This window comes from Zeugodacus cucurbitae, chromosome 3, assembly GCF_028554725.1.
Source record: "Zeugodacus cucurbitae isolate PBARC_wt_2022May chromosome 3, idZeuCucr1.2, whole genome shotgun sequence".
Classification (NCBI taxonomy): Eukaryota; Metazoa; Arthropoda; class Insecta; order Diptera; family Tephritidae; genus Zeugodacus; species Zeugodacus cucurbitae.
In genome coordinates, this window is record NC_071668.1 from 67,956,405 (window position 1) to 67,971,582 (window position 15,178).

At 40.6% G+C, this 15,178-nt stretch overlaps 3 protein-coding genes across 6 annotated transcripts in view; 2 read left to right on the forward strand and 1 right to left on the reverse strand.

Moving 5' to 3' along the window:
* The first annotated feature begins 453 nt into the window (after positions 1-453).
* LOC105214690 (HEAT repeat-containing protein 1 homolog) lies at positions 454-8,336 on the forward strand. Its single transcript, XM_011188244.3, has 3 exons — positions 454-1,742; positions 1,813-5,897; positions 7,101-8,336. The coding sequence occupies exons 1-3, from the start codon at positions 577-579 to the stop codon at positions 8,246-8,248; spliced, it is 6,399 nt and encodes a 2,132-aa protein (XP_011186546.2). The 5' UTR covers positions 454-576; the 3' UTR covers positions 8,249-8,336.
* Positions 8,337-9,298: 962 nt separating this feature from the next.
* LOC105214733 (uncharacterized) overlaps positions 9,299-15,178 on the forward strand; it is a 130,513-nt gene continuing 124,633 nt past the window's right edge. Inside the window, exon 1 of the mRNA XM_054228229.1 lies at positions 9,299-9,436. The gene's annotated coding sequence lies outside the window, so the exon portion shown is untranslated. The remainder of the gene's footprint in view (positions 9,437-15,178) is intronic.
* The window catches only part of LOC105214691 (sodium/hydrogen exchanger 9B1), a 49,538-nt gene continuing 46,358 nt past the window's right edge, over positions 11,999-15,178 (reverse strand). For all 4 annotated transcript variants that reach the window (XM_054228230.1, XM_011188246.3, XM_011188249.3 and 1 more), the window contains exons 6-8: positions 13,870-14,637; positions 12,745-13,099; positions 11,999-12,638 (exon numbers count right to left, since the gene is read on the reverse strand). In XM_054228230.1, the coding sequence (XP_054084205.1) occupies positions 12,487-12,638; positions 12,745-13,099; positions 13,870-14,637 (1,275 nt within the window). In that variant the 3' untranslated portion in view covers positions 11,999-12,486. The remainder of the gene's footprint in view (positions 12,639-12,744; positions 13,100-13,869; positions 14,638-15,178) is intronic.

Sequence of the window (15,178 nt, forward strand, 5' to 3'; positions counted from 1 at the left end):
AAAATATGATATATATCATTATTTAATTAAAAACTGAAATCTATCAAAGCATATGACTATAATAAAATATTAATCAACTTTTTAATTACAATGATTATGTCAAAAAGGTTACGTTTCTAATAACCCAGAAATTATTTATAACACATGTAGCACCCTGTTCGACAGTTATACGCCACAACAGTCAACAATGAACGCTGCCAACGAAACAGCTGAGCAGCAAAACAATGTATTTTCTTTGCGCAATAAGGGAATTATCAAATTTTGTTAAAACTTAGATAAAATGCATATTTCGAATTTACAATAATTAAAAAGCAGTTTACTATATAATTCATTAACCTTTTAATAAATTAACAACTTGTATACCATATTTTTGAAGAAATAGTTACAAAATAGCGAATAAGTGGCCAATTTTTTACCCGCTGCTCGATTAAAAGGTTGCTAACAGCATTGTTCCAACACGCTCTCACAAAATTTCAACCGCCCGCGTGTTTTCTTGCAGTTTGCAAGTGGAAAAATACAAAATAGTGAATTTTATAAATATTTAATCTAATATTAATATTAAAATAGTGCACAAATATGGCGACATCACTGCAGGAGCAATTACAGCGCCTGGCCGTGCCACAGACCATGGCATTGGCTGATTCGCGTTCAAAAGCTTCAGTACTATTTGATCGCAAAGAAGCTGGCACCAAAACACGCCGCATCATATATGAAATCGGTTTAGCTGGTCTGCAGGAGCTAACCGCACTTAATCCCATCTTTCAAACATTTGAAAATACCTTATTCAATGAATCCACTATTGATTTGGAACGTTCAGTGGAGGAGAAAGAAGTGAATAAACTACTTGATCGTAATATCAATAAGTTTCTACAACAACTATCGCCCTACTTCCTATTGCGGCCAACGCTCATGTGTTTGGAATGGCTGATACGTCGTTTTCATATACAAGAATATAATCGTAATGCTTTGTTGGCCTTAGCTTTGCCGTATCACGAAACGAATGCGTTCATATTAGTTTTGCAAGTGATACGCATTAAACAAACTGATGCAGAATGGAACTGGTTGCGGCCACTGCAGAAACCCGGTGTTCCCGTGCCAAAAAGTGTGTTAATCAATCGCGCAGCAAGCGATGTGGCATTCCTTAAATTCGTTTGTCAAGCTACTTTGGATGCTGTCAAAGAGTTGGGCACACGTGCCAATTCGCTGCAAACACAACTGAATTTTTATGCTTCCATTGTGGTTGGCGCACTCGAGCATGCAGCGGCAGTGGAGGAGTGGCACATTATAACGTTACTACCGTCACTGCTGAAGGGTTTACAATCTGAAGTATTGGATTTCGCAGCAGCTGCTTACATTGTGGCCACACAATTGGTCGCGCGTACACAAGTAACACCCAAATTGTGTAATGCTTTGGTGGAGCGTGCAGCATCCGTGTCGCTGGATCGTTTACGTCAAACAGCAGTGCTGTTTCTAGTTTTCCTTTTCGATAGTCAACTGCGCGCTAAGCCGCAATTTAATGAAAACACTTTATTGAATTTGGCAACACAAAAATGGTTTACCACCAATTTAGCAGCCTTGGCTAAAGGCGATGTATATTTACATGCATTGTATGTGGCGTTGTTGCAACAATCATTAGCTGCCATACAAGCTGGACACAAGGAGGCGGAGACTTTGAAAGTTTTTCTTGAACGTTTACTAAATGATGTGACACTAAAAGACGACTCGGCGCAGGAAATCATTAAGTAGGTTTAAATATATATATATATTTTTTAACTTTTTTTGTAAATTTATAACATTTTTTTTTTGTTTTAGCGCTTTTCTTAATGCATACACAGCGTCAACGCAATCTTCACCAAAGAAAGGTTTGCAGGATGGTGAAATGATTGAGCTCAGTTCGGACGATGAAGAAATGTCAGATGATAGCGGCAATTTCCAAGCTTGGTACTCCGAATATTTGCGTAAGTTGGAGCGCAAATATCCCGTCGCATACGATCACACCATAAAAGAAGGCCTAACCACAAATACGCAAGAATTCGCCAGTAATCGTAGTGTGCTGAAAATGGCTTTAGGTTTTCGCTTGAAAACGTTCGATCCAAGCGCCACCGATATATACGAACAGCTCTACCACCACACGGCCAAAATACGTGCCTTTGCGGTGCAAACACTTTTGGCAAATTTGCGTGATTACAGCGCGCGTCCACAAAACTTGCATTTGTTGCGCGAATGTCTCGCCGATCGCATAGCAGATGACAGTGAATTGGTGGTTAAGGAAATCTTGAAACTACCAACCGCCGAGTTTGTGCAAGTGTTAGGCGCTGATAAAGTGGCTGAAGCCTTAATTGTTATATTGAATAGAGTGCAGCAAGATGCGCAGCATTGGGCGCCACTAACTGCGTTAACCGTGCAGCATTTGACGAGCGCAGAGATTGTCGAGCAATACGATACGAATATAATATTGCTGGCTTTAATGCCGCTACTGTTTCCCGACAACAGCAGCAGCGACACATTTAATGCCATTACATGCATACTGAAAAGCGCTTTAAGCGTGAAAATTGGTTTCTTAAAAGAGTTGAAGCTGGTGCGTGACAGTGACAGTTTCAACGCGGTGGATTTCAAAAAACAATTTCTCGATGTTATCTCCAAATCGACAGCAACGCCAACAGGTTTGAGTCTCTTCCGCAGCGTCGAGTCGCAAGGCGAACGCATCTTTAAGAGCGCTTTACATTTTTCGCACTTTCTGATGTTGGCCACGGCTTGCTTGAAAACCGACTTGACAGGCGCCGAGGCGGGTTACATATTCACGCAAATACGCACGAATTATCGACGCTTTCGCGTGCGCCAATTGGAGAACAAACAATGGGAATTGGTGGTGAAAGAGCAATGTGTGCCGTTGCAGCTGTTTTCCGATTTTATCGCTTCGCTAGCGCAGCACACACACTTCGAGCATCTCTTCGAGTGGGAGCAAATACACGACGATCTACGCACATTCTTCGACATTTTCAATTTGCTCGCCGAGGAGGGTTTCCAACAGCGTAACGCGGCCGCACAGCAAACCGAATGGTTGAAGACGCTGAAAGAGGTATTCGACAACATCTTCGATAACGCACAACAAAAGTTGGAATTTCTCAGCAACTTTTACGTGTATGAGTGCAATGCCGCCGTCGGCGCGGAGTATCCACTACTGCGCTTGCGCGCCTTCAAGCTAACCAATGCGCTATTCAAAAATAAAAACAATAAATTGCACATTAACACCACACATGTGTTTCGCATTGCGAGCGCTTTGAATGCGCCCTCAGAGACGACGCGTCTGCAAGCGCTCGAAACGCTGCAAGTGTTGAAGGCAAGCGCGCAGCTGAGCGCGCATCTGCTGCACTTCGTCGATAGCATACTGGCGCGCAGCTATGAGTTTAGCATGGATCACGAGCAATTCCCACTCATACTCTACACTATACTGAAGCCAGCGCACAAGAAGCAGCAGCCGCAAAGCTTGAAGGTGTTGCGTGAAATTGTGCAGTTGGTCACCGCGGAGGATGCGCTCAAACATGCCGCTTTCACCGCGCAAATACTGAAAACGCTGAAGCATATAAACGATGCGAGTCTGCTGGCCGAGTTGATACCGTTGGGCGCGCGCACGCTGCAACAGACACAAGTTGAGGACGCATTGCTGCTGCTGCCACAACCTTACAGCACAATATTGCAGCTGATCTGCGATCGCTTTGAGCATCAAACCATTGACACGGTGCTGTTGGACGAACCCGCCGCTTGGCAATTCATCGTGCAGATATTCGGCGCGCACAATGTATTCATACAGCATGGCGGCAAATTGCGCGCGGTGCCGTGTGTGCTGCTCGAGGCGCTCGACGAGTACTGCTACGAGCAGATACCGCAAAATTACAAAATCGATTTGATCAAATTGATTGTGCAAACCATGGCCGTCAGCGACACAGATGCCGTCTTCCTAAGCGCCAACAGATTGTTGAAGCGCTGCAGCATCAAATGTGAGCGCTTAGTGGAGTTACTAACGCAAATGTGTCGCATCGAGGACACTGAGTTGGCTGCCGCCAAGCGCAAGTCGCACCCGACCTCAGCGACCAAACGCGATGCGCAAGCGCAAAACCATCTCATCGCGCAAGTGAACACGAAGACTTGGAAGCAAGGTGTCGCTTTGCTGGAGCTGCTCGAACACAAGAAACGACTGGAGGAGGCTGAGCAGCTGCTGCTGGCGCTTTTCGATTTGTTGCGCTTCTGTTTGGAGCTGGAGGAGCAAACTGTGGTGGAGTACACCAAGCAGTTGACGCTCTCAACGCTGCTGCACTGCTGTCAGCTGGCGCAAGCGGCTGGCGTGCAATTGTCTAAGGCGTTGCCGAAGTCAACGTTCCGCATCGATTTGATTGTGCAGTGTGTGCGCGGCACGCAGAATCCGCAAACGCAGAATAATGCTTTGTTGTTGTTGTCACATTGCGCAGCGCTCTTCCCGCAGCAGGTGCTGCATAGCGTCGTGGATGTCTTCACATTTATGGGCTCGTCAGTGGTGCGTCACGATGATGCCTTTAGCTTCCACATTATCAACAATGTGATTGAATCGATTGTGCCGATATTAGTGCGTTCGCAGCATGCCGACAATCACGCGAGCACCGTTGAACTGGTCATACCGGTGCTGAAGGTGTTCTCCGACATACTCCTCGATGTGCCGGAGCATCGCCGCTTGCCGCTCTACAGCAAGCTGCTGCTGACGCTTGGCGCCGACCAATTTTTATGGATTTTCCTTTGTATAGTCTTCGAGGCACATGTGCTGGAGGATGAGAAGCAGCGTCTTTTGCAGCGCAAGCACAAGCAGGACAAACCCACTGCGGCGGCGGCCACGGCTGAGAAGTTCTCCAAACGTTTGGAAATCTGTCTGGAGCTGACCAACACATTCGAGCCGCAAATTACGCTCGAAACATGCATTGAGCTGCTCGGCTATATTCGTTCATTGCCAATGGATAAAGCGGATAATGACAGCGCTAAAGCTAAAGCCAAGCAGTCGATCGACGCCACTGAGTTCAGTCTGTTCGATGTGAAATGTCGCACCGCCAAACAATTGCGTCACTACAAATACGTTATTATGCAGTATCTCTCGAGTATTTCGAATTCACCACAATTTTTGCGCAAAATCGCCATACTCAGCGACGCCGAACAGTTGGCCATAAAGCCATATTATCAGAATTTCATCATCAAAACACTCTCGTACATACCGTTAGTGAATACGGCCATTGAAACTGTTGAGGAAACATCACAGCTAAAATTCTGGAAAGTCATACTCCACCATCTGCACGATGTGCTGGATAATGCCATCTCATTGCTGTCGCCCGACATGTTCCTCGTCGTCGTTTATGGTCTCATGCAACATCAGCTGGTCTCCATACGCAAGAAAGTGATTGAATTGTTGATTAATAAACTACAACAACGCGATGGTTATTTTGATAATAGTGATCCGCAAAATTTCTACAATCTGCTGGAACCGCTTAGCGAAATCACCAATGGTATACTTACACACCACGAGTCGCCCGCCACATCGGGCACTGCCTCACCTTCGAGCTCCAATGAGTTGGTTTTCTTGCAGCAGACCGCGCTCATTGCCATAAAGCTCTTATCGAAAATGTTTGCTTTGCAACATATTGCCGAGTTCAAGGAGATACTCGCCCACCTAATCAAAGTGCTGAAGCAACGTTCAAAGATTTCCAAAATTGTCTTGGCTACAGTTGTGCTGACCATCATAGAGATTTCGTCGAACTTGAAAGCTCACTCGTTGGCGCTGCTGCCGAAATATATGCCGCAGATGATTAAGATTCTACAGGATCAAGCAAAATTGGTGCAATCTCAGTTGCCGGATAACGTCTGCATTGCAATCATAACGGGTAAGCGAATACAGTTTTTATACTTTCGCAATAAAGTTGCTAATAGAGTATTATGGTTTTGTTCGAGTTAGTGGAAACCCGGATGTCGGTCTGTCCGTCCGTCTGTCAGTGCAACGGATAACTTGAGTAAAAATTAAGATATCTTGACCAAACTTGGTACACATGTTCCTTGGACCGTAGGAGGGTTGCTATTGAAAATGGGCGAAATAGGTCCATTGACCGAATCCCCGCCCACTTATGGGTCACAAATCATATCTCAAACACTACTCGACGGTTTTCAATGAAATTCGGTATATAATATTTTCTTGACACCCTGATGACACTGATGAAAAATGGGCGAAATCGGTTCACAACCGCGTCCACTTCCCATTCTTTTTCTTCTAATACTGTGACTCTACCAAAAATTAAAATCTGTTCATAATTCTCCTAGCTCCCGTATACCCAATTATAGGTGTTTCAAAAATACCGTGGCCTTTATTCCGCATATATCGGTTAATATGTGGATCGGTTTAGTGATTAATATCTTGGATATAGTGTACCCTGAGTGAAATCGGTTCAGGAATTACCTCAGCCCACATTTACTATATATAACGATTTTCGTTATTCTACTAGGCTTTATGTCGAATATAAGGCTCAAATTGAAGATTTACAATAACAAAAACAAACATTTAAATTCTTCAAGTAGGTCTTTTTATAGGTTATGACAAATCTAAACTATTTAAAAAATGATTTAAAATCTCATAAAGAGCTCAACTGACCTAAACAAGAGATTACCTGGAATGTAGAATCGATCATTTCCTTTCTTCTTTCTATATCCATCTCAAATAGTAAACATATAGGTTATGAGAAATCTGAACTACTTAAAAAATTTTTAAAATATCAGGCAGAGCCCGACTAAACTAAACAAGAGATTACCTTTCTTATTAAAAAACTCCAAAGGTTCTGAAGAATCGAAAGAACCATCTGATAACCTTCCACGTCTACATAAAATATGGGTTAGGAAGACACAATAAGACGAAGAGGAAGAAAAATTGTTCATTCCTAAAATAATTTATTTTTGAAATGTTTAAGTTTTTAAAGATATCTGTATATTTTCCAAAAAAAAATAATCGAAATTTGTAGGTTAGGTTATTATGAATTAAAAATATTTTTAAGAAATATTAAATATATTGTCTCTTACGAAATCTTATTAATATTGCGCAGGTACGCAAAAACTCTTCGAATCGCTGCCACTCTTCCTGGGACCCTACGTTGTCGATGTGATAACCGCGTTGAGTACAATTTCCGCCAATATCAGCGCACAACAGAGTGAACGCGATCAGCGCGCCGCTACCGCCCTGCACCGCATCGGCACAATTTGGTCGAAGATCGCAAGCGATGTGCCAGTGCGCATACTAGTGCCGAGCTGTGAGAAGTCCTATCGCAAGCTGATGGACGCACACAATTACGCCGATATCGCTGTGCTAATGGAACTGCTGCCTGAATGCATAAATAATACATCAAGCGCTGATCTAAGTGCGGTGCAAAGCGAATTGGGCGCGTTCTTCTTGCACGCGCTTGAGTTCCGACTGCAGGTGCGCAACAATTGTGAACGTGAACGTGTCGCGAGCACTGAGAAAGTCATCATTAATGCATTCGTCACATGGGTGCTGAAACTATCCGAAAGCAGTTTCCGTCCATACTACCTGAAAGTCTACGAGTGGGCCATTAAACAGCGTGCAGAACGTGAAACCATACTCACCTTCTTCTTGCTCACCAACCGAATCGCCGAAGCGCTCAAGGCGCTGTTCTTACTCTTTGCACGCGATATCATCGATGATGCGGCGAATTTGTTGAACGTATATAATGCGGCTAAGCAAGATATTACAGTCGATGAGGAGGCACTCACCGCCGATATTGTTAAATCCATTCTGAACACGCTCTACACACTGTTCCTGCACGACAGCAAAGGTTTCATCAATAATCAACGCTTTGAGGTGCTGATGCAGCCATTGGTCGATCAGCTGGAGAATCGTTTGGTGCTGGAGAGTGAAGAATTGCAACAGGTCTTGCAGACGTGTCTTGCCCAACTGGCTGCGGCCGTCTCCAATGACATCATGTGGAAGCAACTGAACCATCAAGTGTTGATGAAGACGCGCACCAATGTGCCGGAGGTGCGCATTCTGTCCTTCAATTGTTGTCTGGAGATTGTGCGTAAACTGGGCGAAGACTTTACGCCACTGCTGCCGGAAACGGTGCCTTTCGTTGCTGAGCTCTTGGAGGATGAGAATCAACGTGTGGAGAAGAATACACGCAAAGCTGTGCAAGAGCTGGAGAACATACTTGGCGAATCGTTGCAGAGTTACTTATAAGTTTGCTGTTAAAATATTTACAAAAACAAATCAAAAATGTGTCTGAAGCCTAATAAATATCGTAAGAAGATCTATATGAATTAAAGCATCCAATCTGATTTTGAAATGTTACAAGAATTTACTGTCTACTAATATATTTTTGGATCCACGGAGCTTGAGTGAAAACGAATGTTCTTCAATCAAAAGCCTCAAAACTAACTAGTCTCAATCAAACTAAAAACTTTAAGCACTAATCAAACGGTATTTAAACGATGTTTTTGGGTCTCAAAGTTGCAGCAAAGTTTTATCATCAATCAAATATATTATATAACATCAATCAATCATTCAAATTAACATCAAGCACAGCAGAAAATGTTTTCCTAAAAATCTGCAATCAAATTAGCAGCTCAATTTTTGTTTTAAAAAAGAAGTCTTCAGCAAGCAAACAAAAGAATATTTTACATGAACAAAAATTTAAATACACGTCAAGCCTACAAGAAATTTTTAAAATAAGTTTCCAGTTAAATTTTTCAACTCAGAACCAAGATTACATTAAATTATAAAAAATTTATATCAATCATTCATCAATCAAAAAAATATTTCAATCATTGCTTATATACCAAACAGAATTAATCCAGTACGAATTCACATCAATCAAATATGCCATACTAAAATGTCATCAAACATCATTCATATTCATTCATAATCAAACATATAGATAATTCCACAAAGCATATTCAAATTTTTGAAATCAACGGTTCAAGCAATAACATTTTCATAAATCAAGGAATTCTTGTAAGCCTCTTTTCATAACTCAAACTTACATCAAGCGTTTACCTATATCATCAATCAAAATTTTCCACAAGCACATTTCACCAGGTAAGACTATTTGAAACGTAATCATTCATTATCTAAAGCTATAATAAATAATAATATATTCTGACTTAGAATGATATGATTGACGACAGAAAGTTGTTGCAACAAGTCCAAATTCACATCAATCAAACATTTTATACTAAAATTAGTTAAACAAAAACAGAGAATTCCCTAAGCCTCATTTTAATTTTTGAACTCAATGGTTCAAGCAATAAAATTTTAATCAATCAAGGAATTATTTTTTCATAATACAAATCTAAATACATCAAGCAATGAATACATATATGGTACCTACATCACCAATCAAAATTTTCATCAAGCATATTTCACCAGGTAAGATTTGAAACGTAATCATGCATTATACAAAGCTATAATAAATAATATATAGATCAGAGAGCTACGATTGGGTGGTATATAGTATAAACTTAGAACCTATCTATAGAGAGAGACGAAATATTTCCTAGTATACATATATGCCCAGATTTGGGCGTTTAAATTGCATTTTATGAGGTAATGATCTGTGGACTTAACTAATTGAAGTTAAGTTTTTCTCGAATTCTTAATTGGGAAGCCCTGAAGACATTCTATGGGAGATGTCCGACGTACTGTTAAGAGAACAAAAATTTAATTCCCTGAAACTAAATTAAGCGCTGATTAAAAATTGGAGGATTATGTCACGACTTCGTACACAGTTGTTAAGAGAAGAGGGAAAACGAAGTCAATGTCGAATCTTAATTCTATACTTTAACTTAACACTCCAAGTATTCTTGGATCCCGAATTATCAGGAACTTAAGAGTGAAATCACTACTATATACTAATGTTTCGTCAAATAAGATAGTCAAAGTTTTCTCATAGAGGATCTATACAACTAAAGGGTTTTTCAAAAGGGACGCTACAAAAGTAGACCAATAGGGACAGCAAACGACGCTATATTTTTTCGTCTTGAACATTTTTCTTAAATAAGGTTTGCACAGTCATAATGGAAAGATATACGATCCAACAACGAGTCGAAATCATTAATATTTACTACCGAAATTCGGAGTCAATGGCCTAAACTTAAAGAGCGCTACATCCTGCGTAGCGAGGAAGCTCATTTCTGACTGAATGACTTTGAGAATAACCAAAATGTGCGTTACTCCATGAGTCACAATTGCATCCCGAAAAATTTGGGTTTGACGTGGTTTATGGGCCGGCGGCGTCATTGGGCCGTACTTCTTCCATGATGATCAAGACCGGCACGTTACTTTTACCGCTCAATGATAACCGACAGCCCGAATGACCCGAATTGGATGATATGGACTTGGACAATAGTACGGCGCCATAAGCCACACAGCGAATGTCACAACCGATTTATTGAAAACCAAGTATGGGCAAAGTGTTATTTCATGAAATGGCCCAGTTAATTGGCCACCTCGGTCGTGCGATTTAACGTCGTTAGTCTATTTCATGTGGGGTTACGTCAAGGCTATGATCTATGCCAACACGAAAGTGTCGATGAGCCACAACCGCACTTTTCTTGGAATTAAAAAAGGAAAGCAAGATTTCTTTCACTTTGGAATTTTCCTTCCATAACTCGGAAGTCTCTCTAAATCGATGTTTTTTTGGTGGATTATGGTGATTGGAGTTGGCAAAGTTAAATTTACTTCAGCTGCAGTGTGGGCTTTAGTACTGACCAGATTAAGATATTTGGCATTCATCACTTAATCACCTTAAAAGAATGATAGCGAAATATAACGGTCAAAAGGTACTAAAACTGTCACTTCATATCAGACTTTGACGCTTTGACTTGTATTAAGCTATCGGTATATTAAACACAAAACTGAAAGCCCTAAAGTCTGGTATGCAGTCGAGTCGAGTGTAGGCTAAATACGATGATAAAAACAAGTAAGGAAGGGCTAAGTTCGGGTGTAACCGAACATTTTATACTCTCGCAATTTATTTATTTAACTTAATTAATATTATATAATACACAATTTGACCCACATATTCGTCATATATATGGTATAAAGTCCATTGAAAGTTGGAAACGCTAATATTAGGTTAAAAGCACCATGTTCGATCTATGGGGCCTTGAAAACCTATGGTCCGATTTCGGCGATTTTTAGAATGGGGCTGCCACACTATTAACATAGTATTTGTGAAAAGTTCTGCACCGATATCTTCACTAGTGCTTACTTTACATATTGTAAAGTAAACTATTCAGGTCTACTTCAAAGACCTGGTATATAGGAAGTAGGTGTGGTTGTGAACCGATTTGGCCTAGCCGATTTGGCGGAGCCACATCCACTGCAAATTTTGTAAACCAATTTGGTTGGACCACCTCTGTACCTTCTTTATAATGAAATTTAAGGTTTCTGGTGTTTTCCCTTACTGAATTAAAGCATTTTTAGTAGTTTTCAATATATCCTTTGTATGGGTGGTAGGCGTGGTTATAATCCGATATTCTCAATTTTTGGACTGTATAAGGTAGTACCTAAAAGAAACGATTCTAGAAAGTTTGATTCATATAGCTTGAGTAATTTACGAGATATGTACAAAAAACTTAATAGGGGGCGTGGCCACGCCCACTTCTCCAAAAAAATACATCAAAATATGCAACTTCATAGTAATACTCTCTTAGCAACTTTTGTTGCGTGAGTATAATAAGCCATATTTTGAAACCTATTACAAGTCCTGGGAATTTAAAAAATACTGTTGTGTTATAACTCTGTATTTTGTGCTTTAGCCAAGTTCCGAACCCACCACACTCAATGAGTTGGTAAAGACTCATACTCAATTAAACTAACTGACACAATTAAATCAACTAAGCTGATTTATCATTTAATTATTAATATTTATCCAAATACAACAACAAAACCACATAATAAACAACAATAACATTAGCATTCGTTAAATTTAAATTTCAGCACAGACTTTATTCGTTTGAATATTTATTTTTGTATCAATAATTAATTATATATATAGTATCTTTAATCAATCAATTTATAATTTATAAACAATTAGGAGCAAAACACTAAGCGAACAAACAAACAAAAGCAAACGAACAAAAAAAAAAGAATTATGGGCGGTAGGTAGGCATGGTAGTATCTGTAGAATAGATATTCACATATCCTGCCGATGGCGCTTTCACTTAATACTATTTCAACATATTCGTACATTATTTATTCAGCAACGAAATCACGTAAACGTAATGACACGCTGTGCAACAACAACAACAAAGTCATTTCATAATATTTTTATTTTCGATTTCTATTTCTTTTGGCTACTGTCAAGCAACCAAGTGAAAAAGTTGTTGCTGCACTGCACTGCATATAGTAGCTCGTATGTATGTGTGTATTTGTATATATGTATTTTGGGTGGATGGGTGTGTCGTAGTCGTAGGCTAATGACCATAGCCAATATTGTTGATGTGTGCATTCGATTGTGTATTGTCGGCGGTGGTTTTATCTGCCGGTAATTCCGGATCCTCGCGCTCCTCCTCCTCGTCAATAATACTAATGTCACGAATGGATGGCCGATGACTGCGGCGCCAGCCTGCAAAGAAAATGTAAAACAAAAAATTATAATTTAATCATGCCTTTAAAGCAAAAAGCCGTCGTCGAGCTTTTTTGTTTGTTTTGTTTTTGTTTTTGTTGCTTACCCTCCAATACTTGCGGCTGTTTGGTGCGTGTCAGCAAGCGTGGACCGCTGAGTGTAATCAAGATGGCGCCCAATGGCGCTGTCAACACAATACTTAAGACACAAAGTGTCTGCACTATGTAGGCATAACGCTTCTCAGCCTCCGTGGCATCGGGTCCTAAGTTGCGTAGTGCGACCGGTGCGAGTGCGGCCTGTACGGTGGCCTTTGACATCCATGAGATGGCGACAAAGAATTTCTCTTTCGTGTTGAGTCGATCACCGAAAGCGATGCCGGCGGTGCAGAGTATGCGTATAACGGAGGAAACGACAATGCAGGCAACGCCGATGTAGAAGACATCACCGTCCAGCTCGTTTATCTGGTTAATGAAAAAATTAAATAAATAAAGAATTATAAAATTAAATAATAATAAAAAAAAAAATTTAATAAAAATAAAAAAATTAAATTAAATTAAAACAAATAAGGAAAGGCTAAGTTCGTGAGCAACCGAATATTTTATACTCTCGCAGTTTATTTTTTTATTAATATAACACACAATTTGACCTATAAAGTCGAATAGAATAACGAAAATCATCATATATAGTATATGAGTGCTGAGGTAATTCCTGAACCGATTTCACTCATTTTCACCACCAAGGTACACTATATGCAAGATTAACCAATATATACGGAATAAAGCACACCGTATTTAGAAAAACCTATAAAAAAATTACATCCAGATATGACCCTCCCTAATGCTTTGTACCAAATTTTACTTCATTTATGGCTTAGTTATGACACTTAATAGGTTTCGAGACTCAATTTGTGGCCATTTTCAATAGCAACCCCTCACGGTCCCAAGGAACATGTGTACCAAGTTTCGGCAAGATATCTTAATTTTTACTCAAGTTTTCCGTTGCACGGGCAGACGGACGGACGGGCAGAAGACATTCGGATTTTAACTAATCTCGTCCCCCTGATCATTCTGATATATATAACCCTATATATAACTCGTTTAGTATTGTGACTTACAAAAAACTGTTATGAGAACAAAACTATAATACCCTCTTAGCAACTTTGTTGCGAAAGTATAAATATCTAAAGTATTTATAAAAATTTTATGAAATGCCATTTTGGCACTCCACTCACCTTAATCGTTGCACCGGTGATGCCAAACAATATCGGCTCGAATATCATCCAAATAATTTCGAATGCTGTCCCTACCGGATTATCGTCCACCTCCCAGCCTTGTTTGCACCAGAAGAGGTTCGATGTGAATGCCGCAAAGACGACAGCCAACGGTCCGGCGCCTTCATATTCCAAACGATCACTGCCGTAAATCGCCACTAAACCACCGGTGAATAGAAGTATAGCACGCAATGGCACAACATATTCATCACCCTTCTCGGGAAAGAATCTCGCCATATAACCCCAGATGACACCGAATGCCAAACCGCCAATAATACAAATTGGCGCTTGTGATATTTGAAAGGCCAAACCACGATCCGAGAACATTACGCTGCTGATAATACCGAAGAGTGCCACCGAAAGCGCATCATCGATACCCGAGACGGCAATAATCAATGTGGGTATACCCTTGGCCACACCATAACCCTTTGAGCGCAAACGGAAGAGACACGGCACCACAACGGCTGGCGAGACGGCAGCAATAACCGAACCCAAGAGGAATGACCATATCCACGGTAAATCCAAGAGAAAATGTGTTGTGAGCGAAATGGCGACAGCTTCCATGAACCATGGAATGACGCCGAGTTTCAATATCGTTTTGTAGACCTTACGAAATGCTTCCGGTTCCATTTCGAGTCCAGCTCGAATAAGTATAATGGTGAGTGCGAATTTGCGTAAATGTGAGGTGACGTGTGAGAAATCGCCATCCAAGTGGACCCAGCCAACGTTCTGGAAGTGAATAAAAATGTTATGTTATTATTTTTATTGTTTCGAGGAGGATTACTAAAGTATAAAACATAATTACGTGGCGCGCTTTAAACTTGTAGAAACTATAAAAAAACAACGAGGATAAGAAAGAGATATCAAATGGTAGAGAACTCACTAGATGAATCCAGAAACTTTCAAAGAAAGACGAAATAATAAGTAATAAGAAAGCCGAAGGAAGCCGCTTGTGTAGAGTGATTTCAGAAGAAAAGTCCCGAGGCTGGATAGGATCCTCTTTATCAGCAAGTTTACTTATTAGACAAGTCCTCCGTTTTTATAAGGAATACGGATCAGTAAAATGTTGAAGAACAAAACCTGGCTTGTCAAGTGGTTTTTTTGATGAGGACCGAAGAAAATTAACATAAGGCAAGGAATGGTGGAGACCTGAAAACTAGTATGTATGTATGTGATTGGCTTTGAACCGTTAAGCCGGTTATAGCCGAATCGATGAGAGCGCGCCACTCGTCTCTTTCCTTCGCAGTTCGGCGCCAGTTGGAGATCCGAA

Excerpts from the sequence above, each read along its gene's own strand:
- LOC105214690 (XM_011188244.3), top strand. The coding sequence starts at position 577 with ATGGCGACATCACTGCAGGAGCAATTACAGCGCCTGGCCGTGCCACAG. Across the intron at positions 1,743-1,812 it reads TCGGCGCAGGAAATCATTAA|CGCTTTTCTTAATGCATACA; the intron begins GTAGGTTTAAAT and ends TTTTTGTTTTAG. Across the intron at positions 5,898-7,100 it reads CTGCATTGCAATCATAACGG|GTACGCAAAAACTCTTCGAA; the intron begins GTAAGCGAATAC and ends AATATTGCGCAG.